The sequence below is a fragment of the Hemitrygon akajei genome, chromosome 7 (genome assembly GCF_048418815.1).
Source record: "Hemitrygon akajei chromosome 7, sHemAka1.3, whole genome shotgun sequence".
NCBI classification, from domain to species: Eukaryota; Metazoa; Chordata; class Chondrichthyes; order Myliobatiformes; family Dasyatidae; genus Hemitrygon; species Hemitrygon akajei.
Genome location: NC_133130.1, coordinates 61,317,754 through 61,333,687, shown reverse-complemented (window position 1 = coordinate 61,333,687; position 15,934 = coordinate 61,317,754). Strand labels below are relative to the sequence as shown.

The following is a 15,934-nucleotide window of genomic DNA, read 5'->3' as shown; positions in this document are numbered from 1 at the left end:
TTTGCTATGTTATTAAGTGAGGCTGCTAGTTCTGATCATACTAAGAAAAAGTAGATAAGATTTTGCAAAACTGAAAAATCAGAAAGTTTCTGTTAACAATAAAGTGGTATGAATGGAGACTTGTAATTTGAAATTGTCACTCTAAAGCAGGGTTCCACTGCGAGAGATTGTGATTAAAAAAATAAACACTATTTTTTGAACTTTGCACCACGACGATGGTAGGCTGATGGTGACTGCAGTACTTTGATCGGGGGAGAGGACGGTAGGCTGACGAGGCGTGTGAAGAGCGTTTTCTGAGCATTGAATGGATTCGCCCAACTTGGGCTGTGACTTCAGCCTCTCCCTCCCGAATTAACTCCCCAAACTTCACAAAAAAAATGACTTTGCAATGAAAGCTACTTATCAATGGGTTTTACATGGACTGGTGATCCGAGTTGTCCTGTTCCACTGAGCCCAGTCTGTGGCAAACAGCTTACAAACGTAGCAATAGCTCCCCCAAAATTGAAAAGACACTGAATACAAACCACAGCCATATTACACACAAAAGTGCTGATCATTTCAAACAGCTATTGGCATTGCAAAACAAACAGACGAAAGCTTTTGAAAATAAAGTCACAATCAGTAAAAAGACTCAGGAAGCAAGTTATTCAGTAGCTTTAAGGCCAGTCCATTAGAAAATGTTTAAAAAACTATGTGAAAAAGAGCACACCAATCCTTACTACGTATAGAAATATGGTGACTTAGCAGAGGAAAAACTCTCAAAAGGGTTTTTGAGCTGAAAGGTGAATTGTAGGAGTACTTTCAAGAAAATAGTAGGCCAGTTTTGCTGAGTGCTTTGAAGATGAAGAATAGTTGCAGAAATTAGCCTACTTAACAGACATTTTTCATCATATGAACTAGTTGAACAAGCCTCAAGGCCCTGGAGAAAATGTTTTGACTTCAAGTGATAAGATTCTTGGATTTAAAAGGAAACCGAATCTTTGTAAAAATTATGTTGGAAAATGTCTCCAACTGCTACTTGGGCTGAGAGTGAGGAAGGATATCAGAAAGTCTTGAGTCTTATTGAAAATCACCCCTGGAAAAATGGCAGAACAAAATTGAACAGTATTTTTCCTCCCTTTCAACACTAGTGTATGACTGGGTCAGAGATCATTTCTCTAAATCTACTGCTCAGCCTGAGAACTTGACTTTGAGAAAAGAGGAATACCTTGTGAGCTACACTCTGACTATGCACTCAAGATGAGATTTACTAACCTGCCCCTGGACAAGTTCTTGATTTCTGTGAAATAAAGGTATGCTGGCATTCATGAGAAAGTAATGAACATTTTGCTGCATTTTCAACTTCTTACATGTGTGAGCAAGTATTTTCTTGTTTAACAAGCATCAAGAGCAAAGAAAGAAATCATCTCGAGGTCTCAAGATGGCGCTTATGGAGTGAAGCGGTTTTAGGCTTCGCTCCAATCCTTTTACTTTTTTTTTAACCTACAAACACCCCCAATTGATCTTTTTATACCTATTCTAAAGGGGTTTAGACGTATGAAATCTTTCTCAATTGTTTGAATCATTTTCAACTCGTTGAAATGTCTAAAGCAAAGGAATCGAAACAGACGAAAGAACCGTTAACTTTAGAAGCAATTGCGAAGCTTATGGACGACAGACTTGAAAAACTGGAGAATAAATTAACCTCAAAGCTTTCTACGTTCGATGAAATTTTAAAGACACGACGCAAAACTTCAATCACTTACACTGGATTCACAAAAACAACAAGCAAGTATTTTAGTTCTTTAAGAAGCCGCTCGCCAGAGAGATCGCACAATTGAAACTCTGCAACAACAGCAAGCTTCAACTTTTCAACAGCTGGATCGTTATAAATCTAAAATCACTGATCTTGAAAATCGCTCTCGAAGACAAAATCTCCAGATAATTGGGATTCCGTAAAAATTTGATAACAGCGATCTCACTGTACTTTTCTCCAAATTTTTAATGGATGTCTTCGGCTCAGAGGTACTGGATACACCTCCAATAATCGACCATGCACATCGCATTTCTCATTTCCAATCAGATTCAAGTTTGAAACCACGACAAGTTATGCTCCGGATCCATTATCCTCATATCAAAGAGCGTTTGATTCGGGCTGCCCGGAAAAAGGGTATGATCAGTTTTCAAGATTTTAAATTCCATATTCTGGAAGACTATAGTCCCGAAGTTTTAAGGGCAAGAATGGCTTTTAAATCGGTTATGTCAGAAATTCATCAGGAAGGCTTCAAGCAAGCGCTGTTATTTCCAGCACAATTGAGAGTTACTCTCCAAGATGGGACTTATCGGCTATTCAAATCTCCAGCGGATGCTCAAAGATTCCTTGAAGAATAACACTTTATTGTTTCTATGGGTTGACTAATGTAATAATTAGTTTATAGATTTGGATCTTTTATAAAATGATTTTTTTACGTGATGGTTTATTCTGAGTTTGTTCTTTTTATATTATTATTCTGTTAGTTTTGAAAGTAATTCATTAGGGTTTTCTTTTAAGTTCACATACACTTTTTTATATTTTTAACGTTTAAATATTAAGATTTTTTTAAAAATAAAATGTCGTTTCTTCTTCCTGAAAGACCTTAGTGCTGGGATACGTCATATCCGTTTTGATGTGTCTGAATAAGTTTAAGGACTTTCTTTTAAAACACTAATACAATATTATCCATTTATGGGTTTTATCATTTTAATTTTTTTAAATCCTTTTGTTTTATATATATATAATACTAATTTTATACTTTAATCTTTGTTATACTAACCCTTTCTTATAATATGGGTGGTTTGTATCTTTTATTTAACTTTTTTTTGTTTGAGTTGCCATCTTGAGACATGGAGGTAAATTTCGTATTAGATCTCTTGCTTGCCTCTTTTTGGCTTTTTTCCTGGGGTTTTGAGGGTGGAGGGAGGAGTAAAATTTTGGCCACTAGATTAGAAAATATATTACCTCGAATTATTTCTGAAGATCAGACTGGATTTATTAAAAACCGTTACTCATCTTTTAACATTAGAAAATTAATTAATATTATTTATACTCCTTCACCCAAAATACCAAAATGTGTCATTTCCTTAGATGCTGAAAAAGCATTTGATAGAGTTGAATGGCCATATTTATTTAATACGTTGCAGCATTTTAATTTTAGTTTGAAATTTATATCATGGATCAAATTAATATAGTATAAACCCTTGGCTTCGGTCTTTACCAATAATCAAAGATCTCCTTTTTTTTCAGTTATTCCGTGGTACAAGGCAAGGCTGTCCTTTACTATTTGACATTGTTTTGGAACCTTTAGCTATAGCCATTCATGAATCACCTAATATTTTGGGTATTACTCGTGGGGAAGGGACATATAAGTTATCATTATATGCTGATGATTTGTTACTATACATATCCGACCCTGAGAGATCTATTCCTGATATTTCGTCCTTGCTTGCTCTGTTTAGTAACTTTTCTGGTTACAAATTGAATTTTAATAAGAGCGAATTATTTCCATTAAATATGCAAGTTCCAATTTATAAACATTTACCATTTAAAGTTGTCACAGATTATTTTACTTATTTTGGTATTAAAATTACCAAAAAACATAAAGATTTATTTAAAGTTAATTTTTTACCTTTAATTGACCAAATTAAGCAACTTGTTACCAGGTGGTCTCCATTATCTTTGTCATTGATTGGTCGAATTAATGCTATTAAGATGATGGTATTACCCAAATTCTTATATTTATTTCAAGCATTACCAATTTTCATTCCTAAATTTTTTTTGATATTATTGACTCCAAAATATCTTCCTATCTGTGGCAGAATAAAAATCCTAGACTAAGCAAAAAATATTTACAGAAGCCTAAGAAGGAGGGTGGTTTGGCTTTGCCAAACTTGAGATTTTACTATTGGACAGTTAATATACGATATTTAATATTTTGGACACAAGAATCGACTATAGCAGCTTGCCCACAATGGGTAAATTTGGAACATAAATCTGTACAAGACTTTTCATTGTTTTCAATTTTAGGATTTTCACTTCCTTTTTCTTTATCTAAATTGAATAAACAAATAACTAATCCTATAGTTAAACATACATTGCGAATATGGTTTCAATTTTGTAAATTTTTTGGCTTGAATAAGTTCATCTTATCAAGCCCTATAATATCTAACTTTCTTTTTCGGCCCTCTTTTATGGATCAAGCCTTTGTTTTATGGAAAACAAAAGGTATAACATGTTTTCGTGATCTATTTTTAGATGATAGTTTTATGTCCTTTGAACAGCTATCGAATAAATATAATTTACCTAAAACTAATTTTTTTAGATATTTGCAAGTTAGAAGTTTTTTGAATAATGTCCATCGGACATTACGGAAATTTTTTTAGCTTTGAATCCTTGTCAGAAGGGTTTAGTAGCTGTCATTTATAATATGATCATGAAAATACAGCCAGAAATATCAGAAAAAATTAAGAAGGAATGGGAAAAAGAACTTCATTGTCTTATACCCACTGAGCAGTGGGAGAAAATTTTACAATTAGTCAATTCTTCTTCTATTTGTGCTAAACATGCCCTAATACAATTTAAGGTTGTACATAGAGCTCAGATGTCTAAGGATAAACTTGCTCGATTTTATTCTTATGTTAATCCAACCTGTGACAGATGTCATTCTGATGTTGCCAAATTTACTGGAAAGGTATTTTCGGTATTATTTCAACAGTTCTGAATATCAATTTCCAACCACATCCTATTACTGCAATTTTCGGTTTACCAATGGCGGATAATAGTCGTTTATCACCCTCATCTCAATGGATGATTGCATTTGTTACATTAATGGCTAGAAGATCTATTTTATTGAATTGGAAAGAAATTAATCCTCCAACTATATTTCAGTGGTTTTCTCAAACTATCTCTTGTTTGAGCTTAGAAAAAATTAGAAGTGTTGTCTTTGATCCTTCAGTTAAATTTGAAGAAACTTGGAGACCATTTATTCAACATTTTCATATGAGTTAAATTGTCTTTTCCTAAACTTATCCTTAATTATTTGGATGGAGGTTCGGAGTTATTGGCACTACTGTATATATTTGACATAATGCTATGGCCCATGTTGGTTAGTTATAGGTTTTTTTTCTCTTTTTTGGGGGTTTTTAAAAATCTTTTTTTTGTTCGCAATTACCATGAGTTTGGGAGGTTAGTATATATTGATTATTGTCTATTTGAATGTTTATCTAAACTATTAACTATGTACTCTCAAACTCTCTGTATTCATGTTTCATTTATGTTTGTTTAAAAAATTAATAAAAAGATTTAAAAAGAAAAAAAAAAGAAAGAAATCATCTCATTTCACTGAAGGTGAAATCCAAGTAAGCTTATCTCAAGTTCGAACCAGAACTGAGAAATTTATTATGTTTGCCTTATGAGTTTTTTTTAATTTATGGAAGGTAAAGAAAGATTAATTCCAAGAAAAGTTGGCTAAAAATTAATTCTCTACTCAAAAGAGGATTGCCAATTATTTTTGGATCATTATATCTATAACTTACTGATCATGCTGACATGCTATGAGCTGTAGATATAATATTTTTTATGCAGGGGTTCCCTGAGACTTGAACATTATTTCAAGGGTTCCTCCAGGGTAAAAAGGTTGAGAAAGGCTGCTCTAAAGGTTATAGATAGAGGAATAATTAAACTTTCAACAGCATAACCACCCTGGCTCAAAAAAAAGTACATGGAATCTTATTTCATGAAAATTCAAATTGCAGTTAAAAATATTTTCATGATTTTGTAGTCTTTTATGACTTAGATCCATGCACAACTTTCAATCTTCATTTAATTTCCTACTGAAGTTACATATCCCATTTTCTTCTCCCTCCTGCTCTTTAGTGAGCTTGTTTCAGTGAAGTCTCTTCAATCTGATTATTTGAAAACCTCCTTGTAGTTTGCTATGCTCACATGAAAAGTGTACCATACCAAACTGTGTACTTGAAATCTCCATTGGTAAGCATATCAGTCTCTGGACAACTTATTGCGAGTTTAAAGGAAAACCATGAGAAGCAATATTCAGGCATTTTTCCCATTCAAAAAAAAATCACAAGTGATTTCTTAAAATTTATTAGTAGATATCCATTTAATATGACGGCACATTTCACCTGAAGCGCAGAGCAAGGAAATTTTATTACCTGTTCTAAATTCTTTTTTCCTCGTTGGTGTTGTCTGGATAGTCGTGCTGCTTCTTCTTCTGCATTTTCCACAATTGCTTTCTCTAACTCACTTTGTATCACTGCTCCACCTTTAGCTCCTGTTTCTACAGCAAATCTTTTTGCCATCTCTTGTTCATATTCATCTTTAGATTGTCTAGGTAAGAGATAAAAGATATTATCAAAAAAGGATGAAAATAAAACACCAAATTGAAAGTGCTGTCACCTTACAATGGGGAAAGACAAATATGTAATCAAATTAATGAAAAAGTGGTCTTAATACTCTGAAATTAACTGGATAAAACAGTCAGTACATATTTAATTGTTATGTTTTATAACTCTTAAAAAATAAAACTAACCATAGGAAAAACACAGAGCCAGGGATAAATATGTATGCTTCATTTTTTTTCAGTGAGGCGCACACTTATGATGTAATGACATATACTATTCATTTACTTTTACATATAACCCTTAATGGATTATTTAAGCAAACAAAGAATGCTTAATTAACCAATATACTAACAATTTTACTCAAATATTACTGATATATTAAATAGACACTCCTTTTGCGTAGCCATATACTCCAACTGAATATAGAATGCATCTCAATTATACACGCATTATACTATATAACACAACAACTATATAGACATTCACAGCATACTAAATTTTAAATGATCATTTTCAGGCCTGAAGATTTAATCGCTGTGGAGGATTTTTTTTACTCTTGTGGGATAATTTCTTTCCTGACCTGGGAGGTCACTCTGCTTGGCAGGCAAGACATAGCTGGGAAGACAATCTCAAGTTCAGGGGCCTCCTCTGTGGTGAAACTGCAGTAAGTGGTTCTGATAGCTCTGGGTACCATGTATTGGCATTCCAAACAGTGCATGGCGAGCTGCTCAATCTGCTGATCTATGCCAGGACACCAGATAAAGTTTTGTGCCAATGCTTTCATTTTGACCACACCTAAATGACTAGCACATAGCTCCACCAACACTTTAGCTCTCAGCTTGGATGGTACAACAGCTCTCAATCCCCAAATAAGACAGCCACCGTCAAGGGCAAGTTCATCCTGAAACTGGGAGATTCTGCTGCACATTCCAGCCATTTTGGGTGGCTATGTAGACCTCAGATAGTGTGGGGTCTTTACTAGGTTCCCTTTGGACCATCTCTGCCATAACAGGAAGACTTTTAAATTTGCATTATGGAAAATACATCAACTGTCCTGTTTTGTAAATTTTTTCATGTTATTTCCTTTTCCAAGACAATCCATTAGCATTTCCATGACTAGTTGTCCTCTTGAAATTATTTTTTTAATTATGTCCTCCATCTCTGTATTCATGCTGCTGCTGTTAGTGGAACACCCTTCTGTGGATTGAAAATGAATACTAATGGTTGATGATCAGTAACAAGGTTTAACTCTCTGCCATACAAGTACTGGTTGAAACATTTTACACCCCAAAAGGCACAACAGACAAGCTTCACTGGATGATGTGGATCATAATGTGTCAGTATAGTGTCTGACATCACCATTTCCCTTGTCTTTTGGAAAGCCACCTGACACCACTTTTTACAGTGCAATTTCTTCCAGATCTACAGTAATGAGTTCAAGGGATAGAGCACAGTGGCCAAGTTTGGCAGCAGGAACAAGTTATAGTAATTGACAAATCCTAAAAAGGACAACAACTGTAACATGTCCTTAGGCCTTGGGACATCCACCATTGTTGGAAGTTTCTCAGCACAGTTGTGTAACTCTTGTGCGTTAATGGTGTGATCACAATAAGTGATACTTGGTTTAAAGAATTCACACTTGTTGTGTTGCGCTCTGAGCCCATAATCTTCAGATCTTTTTAACGGTGTCTTGAGAGTTTGGAGATGTTCCTTGTCATCCTCACTAGTAACAATTATTTCATCCGGGCAGCACTGACTGCCTGCGTAGCCTTGCAGCACCTGGTCCATAGCTATCTGCCAGAGAGCAGGTGCAGATGCTACTCCAAAAAGAAAACATATTATAGCAAGACCATAAGTTATAGAAGAAGTATTAGGCCATTTGGCCCATCAAGTCTGCTCCGCCATTTCTTCATGACTGACCAAATTCTCCTCTCAGCCCATTTGTGAGTATTTATTTGTGAGAAACACTTCAGACTCTTCTTATATCTCCATCTGTAGGTAGGCCTCCAGCTAAATTTACTTTGCTGAAATGTTTTCTTCAAGAAAGGTTTGCAAAGATCAAAGTTCAAAGCTAAATTTGTTATAAGAGTACATACACATCACTGCATACAACCCCAAGATTCTTTTTCTGCAAGCATACTTCGCAAATCTAAAGAACAGTAGCTGTAAGATATCCTCTATCCTGGGTATTGATATCCTGGATATTGATCTGCTTTCAGTACTGGGTTGATGGTGACTTTAAAATCAACACAGATCCCGATAACCCCATTCTTTTTGGCTGCTGGGATCACTGGCATTTCCCATGAGCTCCACTCAACCTAGGAAAGAATTCATTCAGCCTCCATATGATCTTGCTCACTGGCTACTTTATCACGGATGCGATAAGAAACCGGACAGGCTTTGTAAAACTTGGGTATGCCATTTCATTTAACACTATTTGTCTCTTAAAATGTTTCAGTTTTCCAGTGCCATCTGTAGGAGTCATGCATCTGTTCTCCATCTGCATTGTGTTGCACATTTATTATGATAGTCAGTCATGTGGGTAGGGTGTAGGCAAGGGTTTAGTTTTAGAGCGGGGTACTGATGGATGTCATATCTTTTGTTGACTGCTTAACTTCACTTAAGTATGTACAGTCAGCACTCCTTATCCACGAGGGATTGGTTCTGGGATCCCCTGCGGATACCAAAATTCGCGGATGCTCAAGTCCTTTATTCAACCTGTCTCAATGTGGTGGACCTTAGGACCCAGCGGAACCCCAGACCTTATTTAACCTGTCTCAGTGCGGAGGACATTAGGACCCAGCGGAAGAGATCTGAATCCGCAGTGTTTCTGTTCATGAAAATAATGACGATAACGATTGAAAATAAAGTGGAAATAATAAAGCGATCAGAAAGAGGTGAAACGCCATCGGTCATTGGAAAAGCGTTAGGCTATGTCGGTCAATGATCAGAACAATTTTAAAGGATAAAGTGAGAAAGGCTGTGCCCCGATGAAAGCTACAGTTATTACTAAGCAACGCAGTGGTTTAATTATTGGGTTTGGGGTTTTTGATCCTCCACATCAACCCGGCACGGTGGAGAGCGCACTCGATAGCGATCTGTCACTAGTTTGAACTCGGGAACTTCCCGAGCCCGGCGCTGAAACATACGTTCTTAAGTGTTTCATATGCATAGAAAGGTAAAATATATACTATATACAAATGCAAACGTTTGACTAACTGACGCTAAATAATACCGGATGTACCTGTTCCGACTTACCTAGTTAGAGAACTTTTGATTTTTTTCGATCTTGATCCACGATAATCCATGAACATCCTCCCGTATACTTTAAATCATCTCTAGATTACTTATAATAACTAATACAATGTAAATGTTATGTAAAATAGTTGTTATACTGCATTGTTTAGGAAATAATGACAAGAAAGAGTCTCTACATGCTCGAAGAACAAGTGCTGGACGAGCACTTCCGGGTTTTCGCGATTTGCGGTTGGTTGAATTCGTGGATGCGGAATTCACGGATAAGGAGGGCCGACTGTATAATATCGCTACGTTTAGTTTCTTAACTTTCATCACTTCAAGATTGTATGTTTTACTAGTTGCTTGCTTGCATCACACACCAGGGTGCTCTTTACTGTTACCTGATGAGGTAACCATAGCCTTTGGCCAGAAGCAGATGTCGCCAGGTGATGCCCAACTTTCATAAAGTGTTTCAACCCATAACCAGTACACTCTCCAGTTGGCAGGTCAGTAATGGTGGTCACATCACTGCCCAGCTGCTGCTGACTTCCAGCTCAACTCCTCTCACCTGCTTCATGTCCAGCAAGAGGCCCTTTCTGCTTCCTCCCACATCCTGGGATCTGCTTGGTTTTTGCTCTTTTCATCAAGGCCCAGCACAGACAGCAACCTCCATGCCAACCCTGCCAGGAGCCCTCTACAGCCAGTCTCCATGAGGAATAGCCATGTCTGCCATCCTTTGTCCCTGCGCTCCTGGACTAAAGACTGGTACTACAGGGCCTTCCTCTCATGAGCCTCCTCATATCCTTCCTCCAGCGGTACTGTGAGCTTCATCAGGGTGATTTTTTATTTTTGGTGGAGCACTGTACGATGTCTGGTCGGTTTGCACCACTTCTAGAAACTGCAGCTTCCTCCCCACATCGAACCTCATCTCCCATGCTTTGGCAGTTTGCAGCAGAATGGATTTAGGCCTCTTTGATATGACTGGCGTGGCCCTCTCCTTGATGAAAATGATTGTCCTGTTTACCTCTCTGCCAAGCTGGTCTCTTTTTACCTCTCTCTCGTTTTACTGTGTCAGCAAGGGACAGTAGGACCTTGTTGTGGCACTACCTATACCATCCTTGTGTTAGAGATGTTTTACATCCTGACAGTAAGTGTACCTGTGCAACCCGCTGACCACAAAGCTTGCAGTTAGGGTCCTTTCTTAGCCCCATGTGTTCAGCTGTGATGGTGTAGGGAGAGTGTCATACATGGACTGCAGGAGGAAAGAAGTGCAGAAGGGCTCCAGTATCCAAAGCCCTGCCTAAGTGATCTTGGGCTTGGAAAGATCCCGTTTCATCCAGGTGCCCTGTAACCCCCAACTCCACTGCCTTCAATAACCGCCTTTCATCCTCACAGTTCTGTATCTCTGCCTGGACCATGTCACACCTATCCCTTACACTTGCTGTCCCCAATCGTTGGGACATGTGTGGAGCTGAGGCCTTGCCATCCCAGGCGTGGGTTGCCGATGATGTCTCTCAATTGCAGGGAGCTGAATGCCTGGTCTATGGCTAAGATGGCAACCCACTTTTGGCCTGATCTTGTTGTGACTCCTACTTGGTTTATTAGCTTGTCATCAGAGCTTCCCAGTGTTAACACAACTTTACACTTTGCCACTTTGAACTCCTCCCCTATTGATGACAATGGGAGCTGTAGCTGACCTGATCTTATGTAGAGCCCCACTGAAAAAAACTTGGGGGAATTTCCAACCAACTCCACAGGTGCTTGTTGACTTTCCTCTCGACGCCTTTTACAGTAGTTGAGGGAAAATTGTACACTGTGAAAAACAAGAGGAACTGTGGTAGAAGAGCATGTTGGTACAGCCATGTCTTAAATTTGTCAAGGAATCTGGTTTTGTCAATCTTCTTCAGCCACTCTTCAGTCTGTTTTACAGTGCTGGTGATGTTGGCACTGTCCATCATTAAACCACTTTCCAAGACACTTTACTCTGTTGTCCTTTATGGATGGAATGATTCTCCCTGTACTTGAAGACTGAACTTGCTAGTAACCTTGCTCTTTTTGATTAGCATACATCTGGACTTCCTGGCCTTGAAGGTCATGCTAGACCAGGTAGCTACATTGTCCAGGGTTTCCAATACCCATCTTTGCTTGGACATGAGTTACAGTGATTACTGTAATGTCATCCATGAACCCCCATATTGGTCATTGGATGCCAAGCTCCAGCACTGGGCCTTGGGTTATGTCTGCTGCTGCTGATATGAGGAGGTTCACTCCCATAACAAACAAGATGGGGGAAGATGCTACAGCCAGTTGGATTCCTCTTTGGAGTTCTTGCTTGAAGTGAAGCGTAGCTTGAATCCTCCAAAGTAGTTGGTGATCATGTCTCATGTTATTAGCAGGATACGTTAGCGGACCCGTCCAATCTGGATGAGTACGTGTGGAATTGATCCGTAGGCATTGCCTAGGTCTAACCAGACAACTGTGAAGTCGCCTCTTTTTTTTTGCCTGGCCTGGCAGATCAATTGACTGTACTGAGGTGTGTTCAAGCTACCCAGAAAAACCCAGGCTGCCACCTTGCTGGATGGATGTGTTAATATAGTGGTCCTCCATTAAGTAAGAGATTAGCTTTCTCGCAAGCACCAAGAAGAATATCTGATGCTCCACACTAAGGAGGGAGATTGCCCTAAACTGATGATTGTGGAGAAATCTTCTCCCTTGGGAACAAAGTTTCCTTCAGCCATTTTCCAGCTTGGTGGGATAAAGCCTTTGGTCCAAATCTTCCTCATTATCTTCCACAACCTCCTGAGGAGTTTTGTTATTTCTTCTGTACCTTGTAGGGTATACCACTTGTTTGGTCCTGGAGTGGCAGATAACTTTGTTCTCTTGATGATATCCTGGACCTCCTGCCACATGGGCTCTGCCTCATTCAGCTAAGTTGCTGGGATTCTTGGTTGGGGGACTTTTGGATTGAATTTTACTCCCTGATTCCTACAGGGATTGCTATGTGATTTAAAAAAAAAATCTACAGGCCCTTCAGCCCACAATATTGTGCCAACCATGTAACCTACTCTAGTGCATAGCCCTCTATTTTTCTAAGCTCCATGTACCTACCTAAGAGGCTCTTAAAAGACCGTATTGCATCTGCTTCCACCTCCACCGCCGGCAGTGCAATCCACACACCCACCATCTGTGTGAAAAACTTACCCCTGACATCCCCTCAGTACCTATTTCCAAGCACCTTGGAACTATGGCCCCTTGTGTTAGCCATTTCCACCCTGGGAAAAAGGCTCTGGCTATCCACACAATTAATGCCCCTCATCATCTTATACACCCCTATCAGGTCACCTCTCATCCTCTATTGCTCCAAGGAGAACAGGCCAAGTTCACTCAACCTATTCTCATAAGGTATGCCCTCCACCTAGGCAACATCCTTGTAAATCTCCTCTGCATTCTCTCTATAGTATCCACATCCTTCCTGTAGTGAGGTGACCAGAACTGAACACAATACTCCAAGTGGGGTCTGACCAAGGTCTCATGTAGCTGTAACATTACCTCACAGGCCTTGAACTCAATCCCACGGTTGATGAATGCCAGCACACCATTCGCCTTCTTAACAACATTGTCAACCTGCACAGCAGCTTTGAGTGTCCTATGGACATGGACCCCAAGATCTCTCAGATCCTCCACATTGCCAAGAGTCTTACCATTAATATTATATTCTGTCTTCAAATTGGATCTACCAAAATGAACCACTTCACACTTATCTGGGTTGAAGTCCATCTGCCACTTCTCAGCCCAGTTCTGCACCCTATCGATGTCCTGCTGTAACCTCTGACAACCCACCAGATTATCCACAACACCCCCAACCTTTATGTCATCAGCAAACTTACTAACCCACCCTTCTACTTCTTCATCCAGGTCATTCATAAAAACTACAGTGAGGAGGGGGTCCAGAACAGATTCCTGCGAAACTCCACTGGTCACCACTCTCCATGTAAAATATGACCCATCTACAACCACTCTTTGCCTTTTGTGGGCAAGCCAATTATGGATCCACAAAGCAAATGCCTTACTGAAATCCATATACAATACATTCACTACTCTACCTTCATCAATGTTTAGTTACATCCTCAAAGAATTCAATCAGGCTCATAAGTCACGACCTTCCCTTGACAAAGCCATGCTGACTATCCCTAATCAGATTATGTCTCTCCAAATGCTCCTAAATCCTGCCTCTCAGGATCTTCTCCAACAACTTGCCCACCAATGAAGTAAGACTCACTGGTCTATGATTTCCTGAGTTATCTCCACTCCCTTTCTTGAACAAGGGAACAAAATTTGCAATCCTCCAATCTTCCAGTACTTCTCCCGTCCCTACTGATATTGCAAAGATCATCACAAGAGGCTCAGCAATTTCCTCCCTCGCTTCCCACAGTAGCCTGGGGTATATCTCATCTGGTCCAGGTGACTTATCTAACTTAATGTTTTTCAAAGACTCCAGCACACCCTCTTTCTTAATGTCTATATGCTCATGCATTTCAGTCCGCTGTAAATCAACCCTACAATTGCCAAAGTCTTTTGCCCTGGTGAATACTGAAGCAAAGTACTCATTAAGTACCTCACCTACCTCCTCCGATTCCATGCACATTTCCCAGAATATTTGCCACATTCCTGCCGTGCATTTCCCTGAGAACATTTGCTCCCAAGTTCCTGCCTAATAGCATCATATTTCCCCCTACCCCAATTAAATGTTTTCCCAAATTGTCTACTCCTATCTCTCTCCAACGCTATGGTAAAGGAGATAGAGTTGTGGTCACTATCTCCAAAATGCTCTCCCACCGAGAGATGTGACACCTGACCAGGTTAATTTCCCAATACCAGATCAAGTACAGCCTCTCCTCTAGTTGGTTTATCTACATATTGTATTAGGAAACCTTCCTGAACACACTTAACAAACTCCACCCCATCTAAACCCCTTGCGCTAAGGAGATGCCAATCGATGGTAGTAAAGTTAAAATCTCCCATCATAATAACTTTATTATTATTGCTCCGTTCCAGAATCTGCCTCCCTATCTGCTCCTTGATATCCCTGTTTCATTTGGGGGTCTATAAAAAAACACCCAGATGAGTTATTGCCCCTTTCCTGTTTCTGACTTCCACCCACAATGACTCAAGATCATCGCTCTGGGGTTCCGGTGACGTCATTGTTGAGAATGGCAGCTTAAGTCACTAGCTCCTCTGGAAAAGCGCGTATTAAGCCCCGTTATTCCATCAAATATAATATTTTTCAAAAAATATTTGAACTGAAAAGAGGGGCAAGAATGGGGAAAAGGAACAGAAATAAAAAAAGTGACACTGCGGAGCCTGGGTCCGAGAGGAGTGCAGCGAGCGGCTCTCCGACCCGACCGCGTGCTAACAAGGCAGCTGCTGGGCCTCGCTCAGTCGAAGCGGCGAATATGTTTGAAATCCTGAAAGAGATAATGGAGGTCCAGAAAGAAATAAAGCAGCAGCTCCGGGATATTAAGGCAGAGTTCGCCAGCGTTAATCAAAAGTTACTGCGGGACGCGCTGGATCTTCCCTCAACTATGGAGCTGGAAATCGAGAGGACGCACTGTGCGCTGGATCCGAAACCTACCCAAGACAGAAAGCCACGCTCTATAATAATTAAATTCCTTCGGTACAGCACCAAGACGCAGATTCTACAAAGGGCCTGGGGTAAGAAGAGAGTGTTTTTCGACGATAAATTAATATATTTCGACCAAGATTACCCCCCCCCCCCCCGCGGTCCTACAGAAACGCAAAGAATACTGTGAAGTAAAGCGAGTACTAAAGCAAAATACGATTACATTTCAAACTCCGTACCCTGCTAAACTTCGAGTGCTTTATGACAACGGGACGCGGTTGTACCAGACTGTGGAAGAGGTGACTACAGACATGAAAGCCAGAGGTTTGCCCGTCAGTGTCACCAAAATGAGGGAAAGCCTGACTGAGGAACTGTCCCGCTCCGCTTGGGAAATAGTGCGAGAATCGAGAAGGCAGGAGACGGGAGGAGGCCGAGAGAAATACATCAGGAAGAGACCGGGAGTTTCCCAAAGACAGTCCTCACCCCTTCAGAAAAGCCATAAGGTTTAGCTAACTTTAAAAATGTTGAGAAGCTAAATGAAAGCAAAAGTACACAGTGATATACCTATCTCGAGAAATACTTATTATAATGTGGATTTTAAATTACTTAGTTGTTATTCTTTATTTGCTCACTTACTCCTTTTTCCCCACCAAAATGAGAATATATATATATGTATGTAATGTGTGTGTGTGTGTGTGTGTG

General features: G+C 39.4%; 1 protein-coding gene across 2 annotated transcripts in view; it reads right to left on the bottom strand.

Annotated features, from left to right (window-relative positions):
* cfap36 (cilia and flagella associated protein 36) overlaps positions 1-15,934 on the bottom strand; it is a 90,079-nt gene that overhangs the window by 24,445 nt on the left and 49,700 nt on the right. For both annotated transcript variants that reach the window (XM_073051026.1, XM_073051025.1), the window contains exon 6: positions 6,187-6,361. In XM_073051026.1, the coding sequence (XP_072907127.1) occupies positions 6,187-6,361 (175 nt within the window). The remainder of the gene's footprint in view (positions 1-6,186; positions 6,362-15,934) is intronic.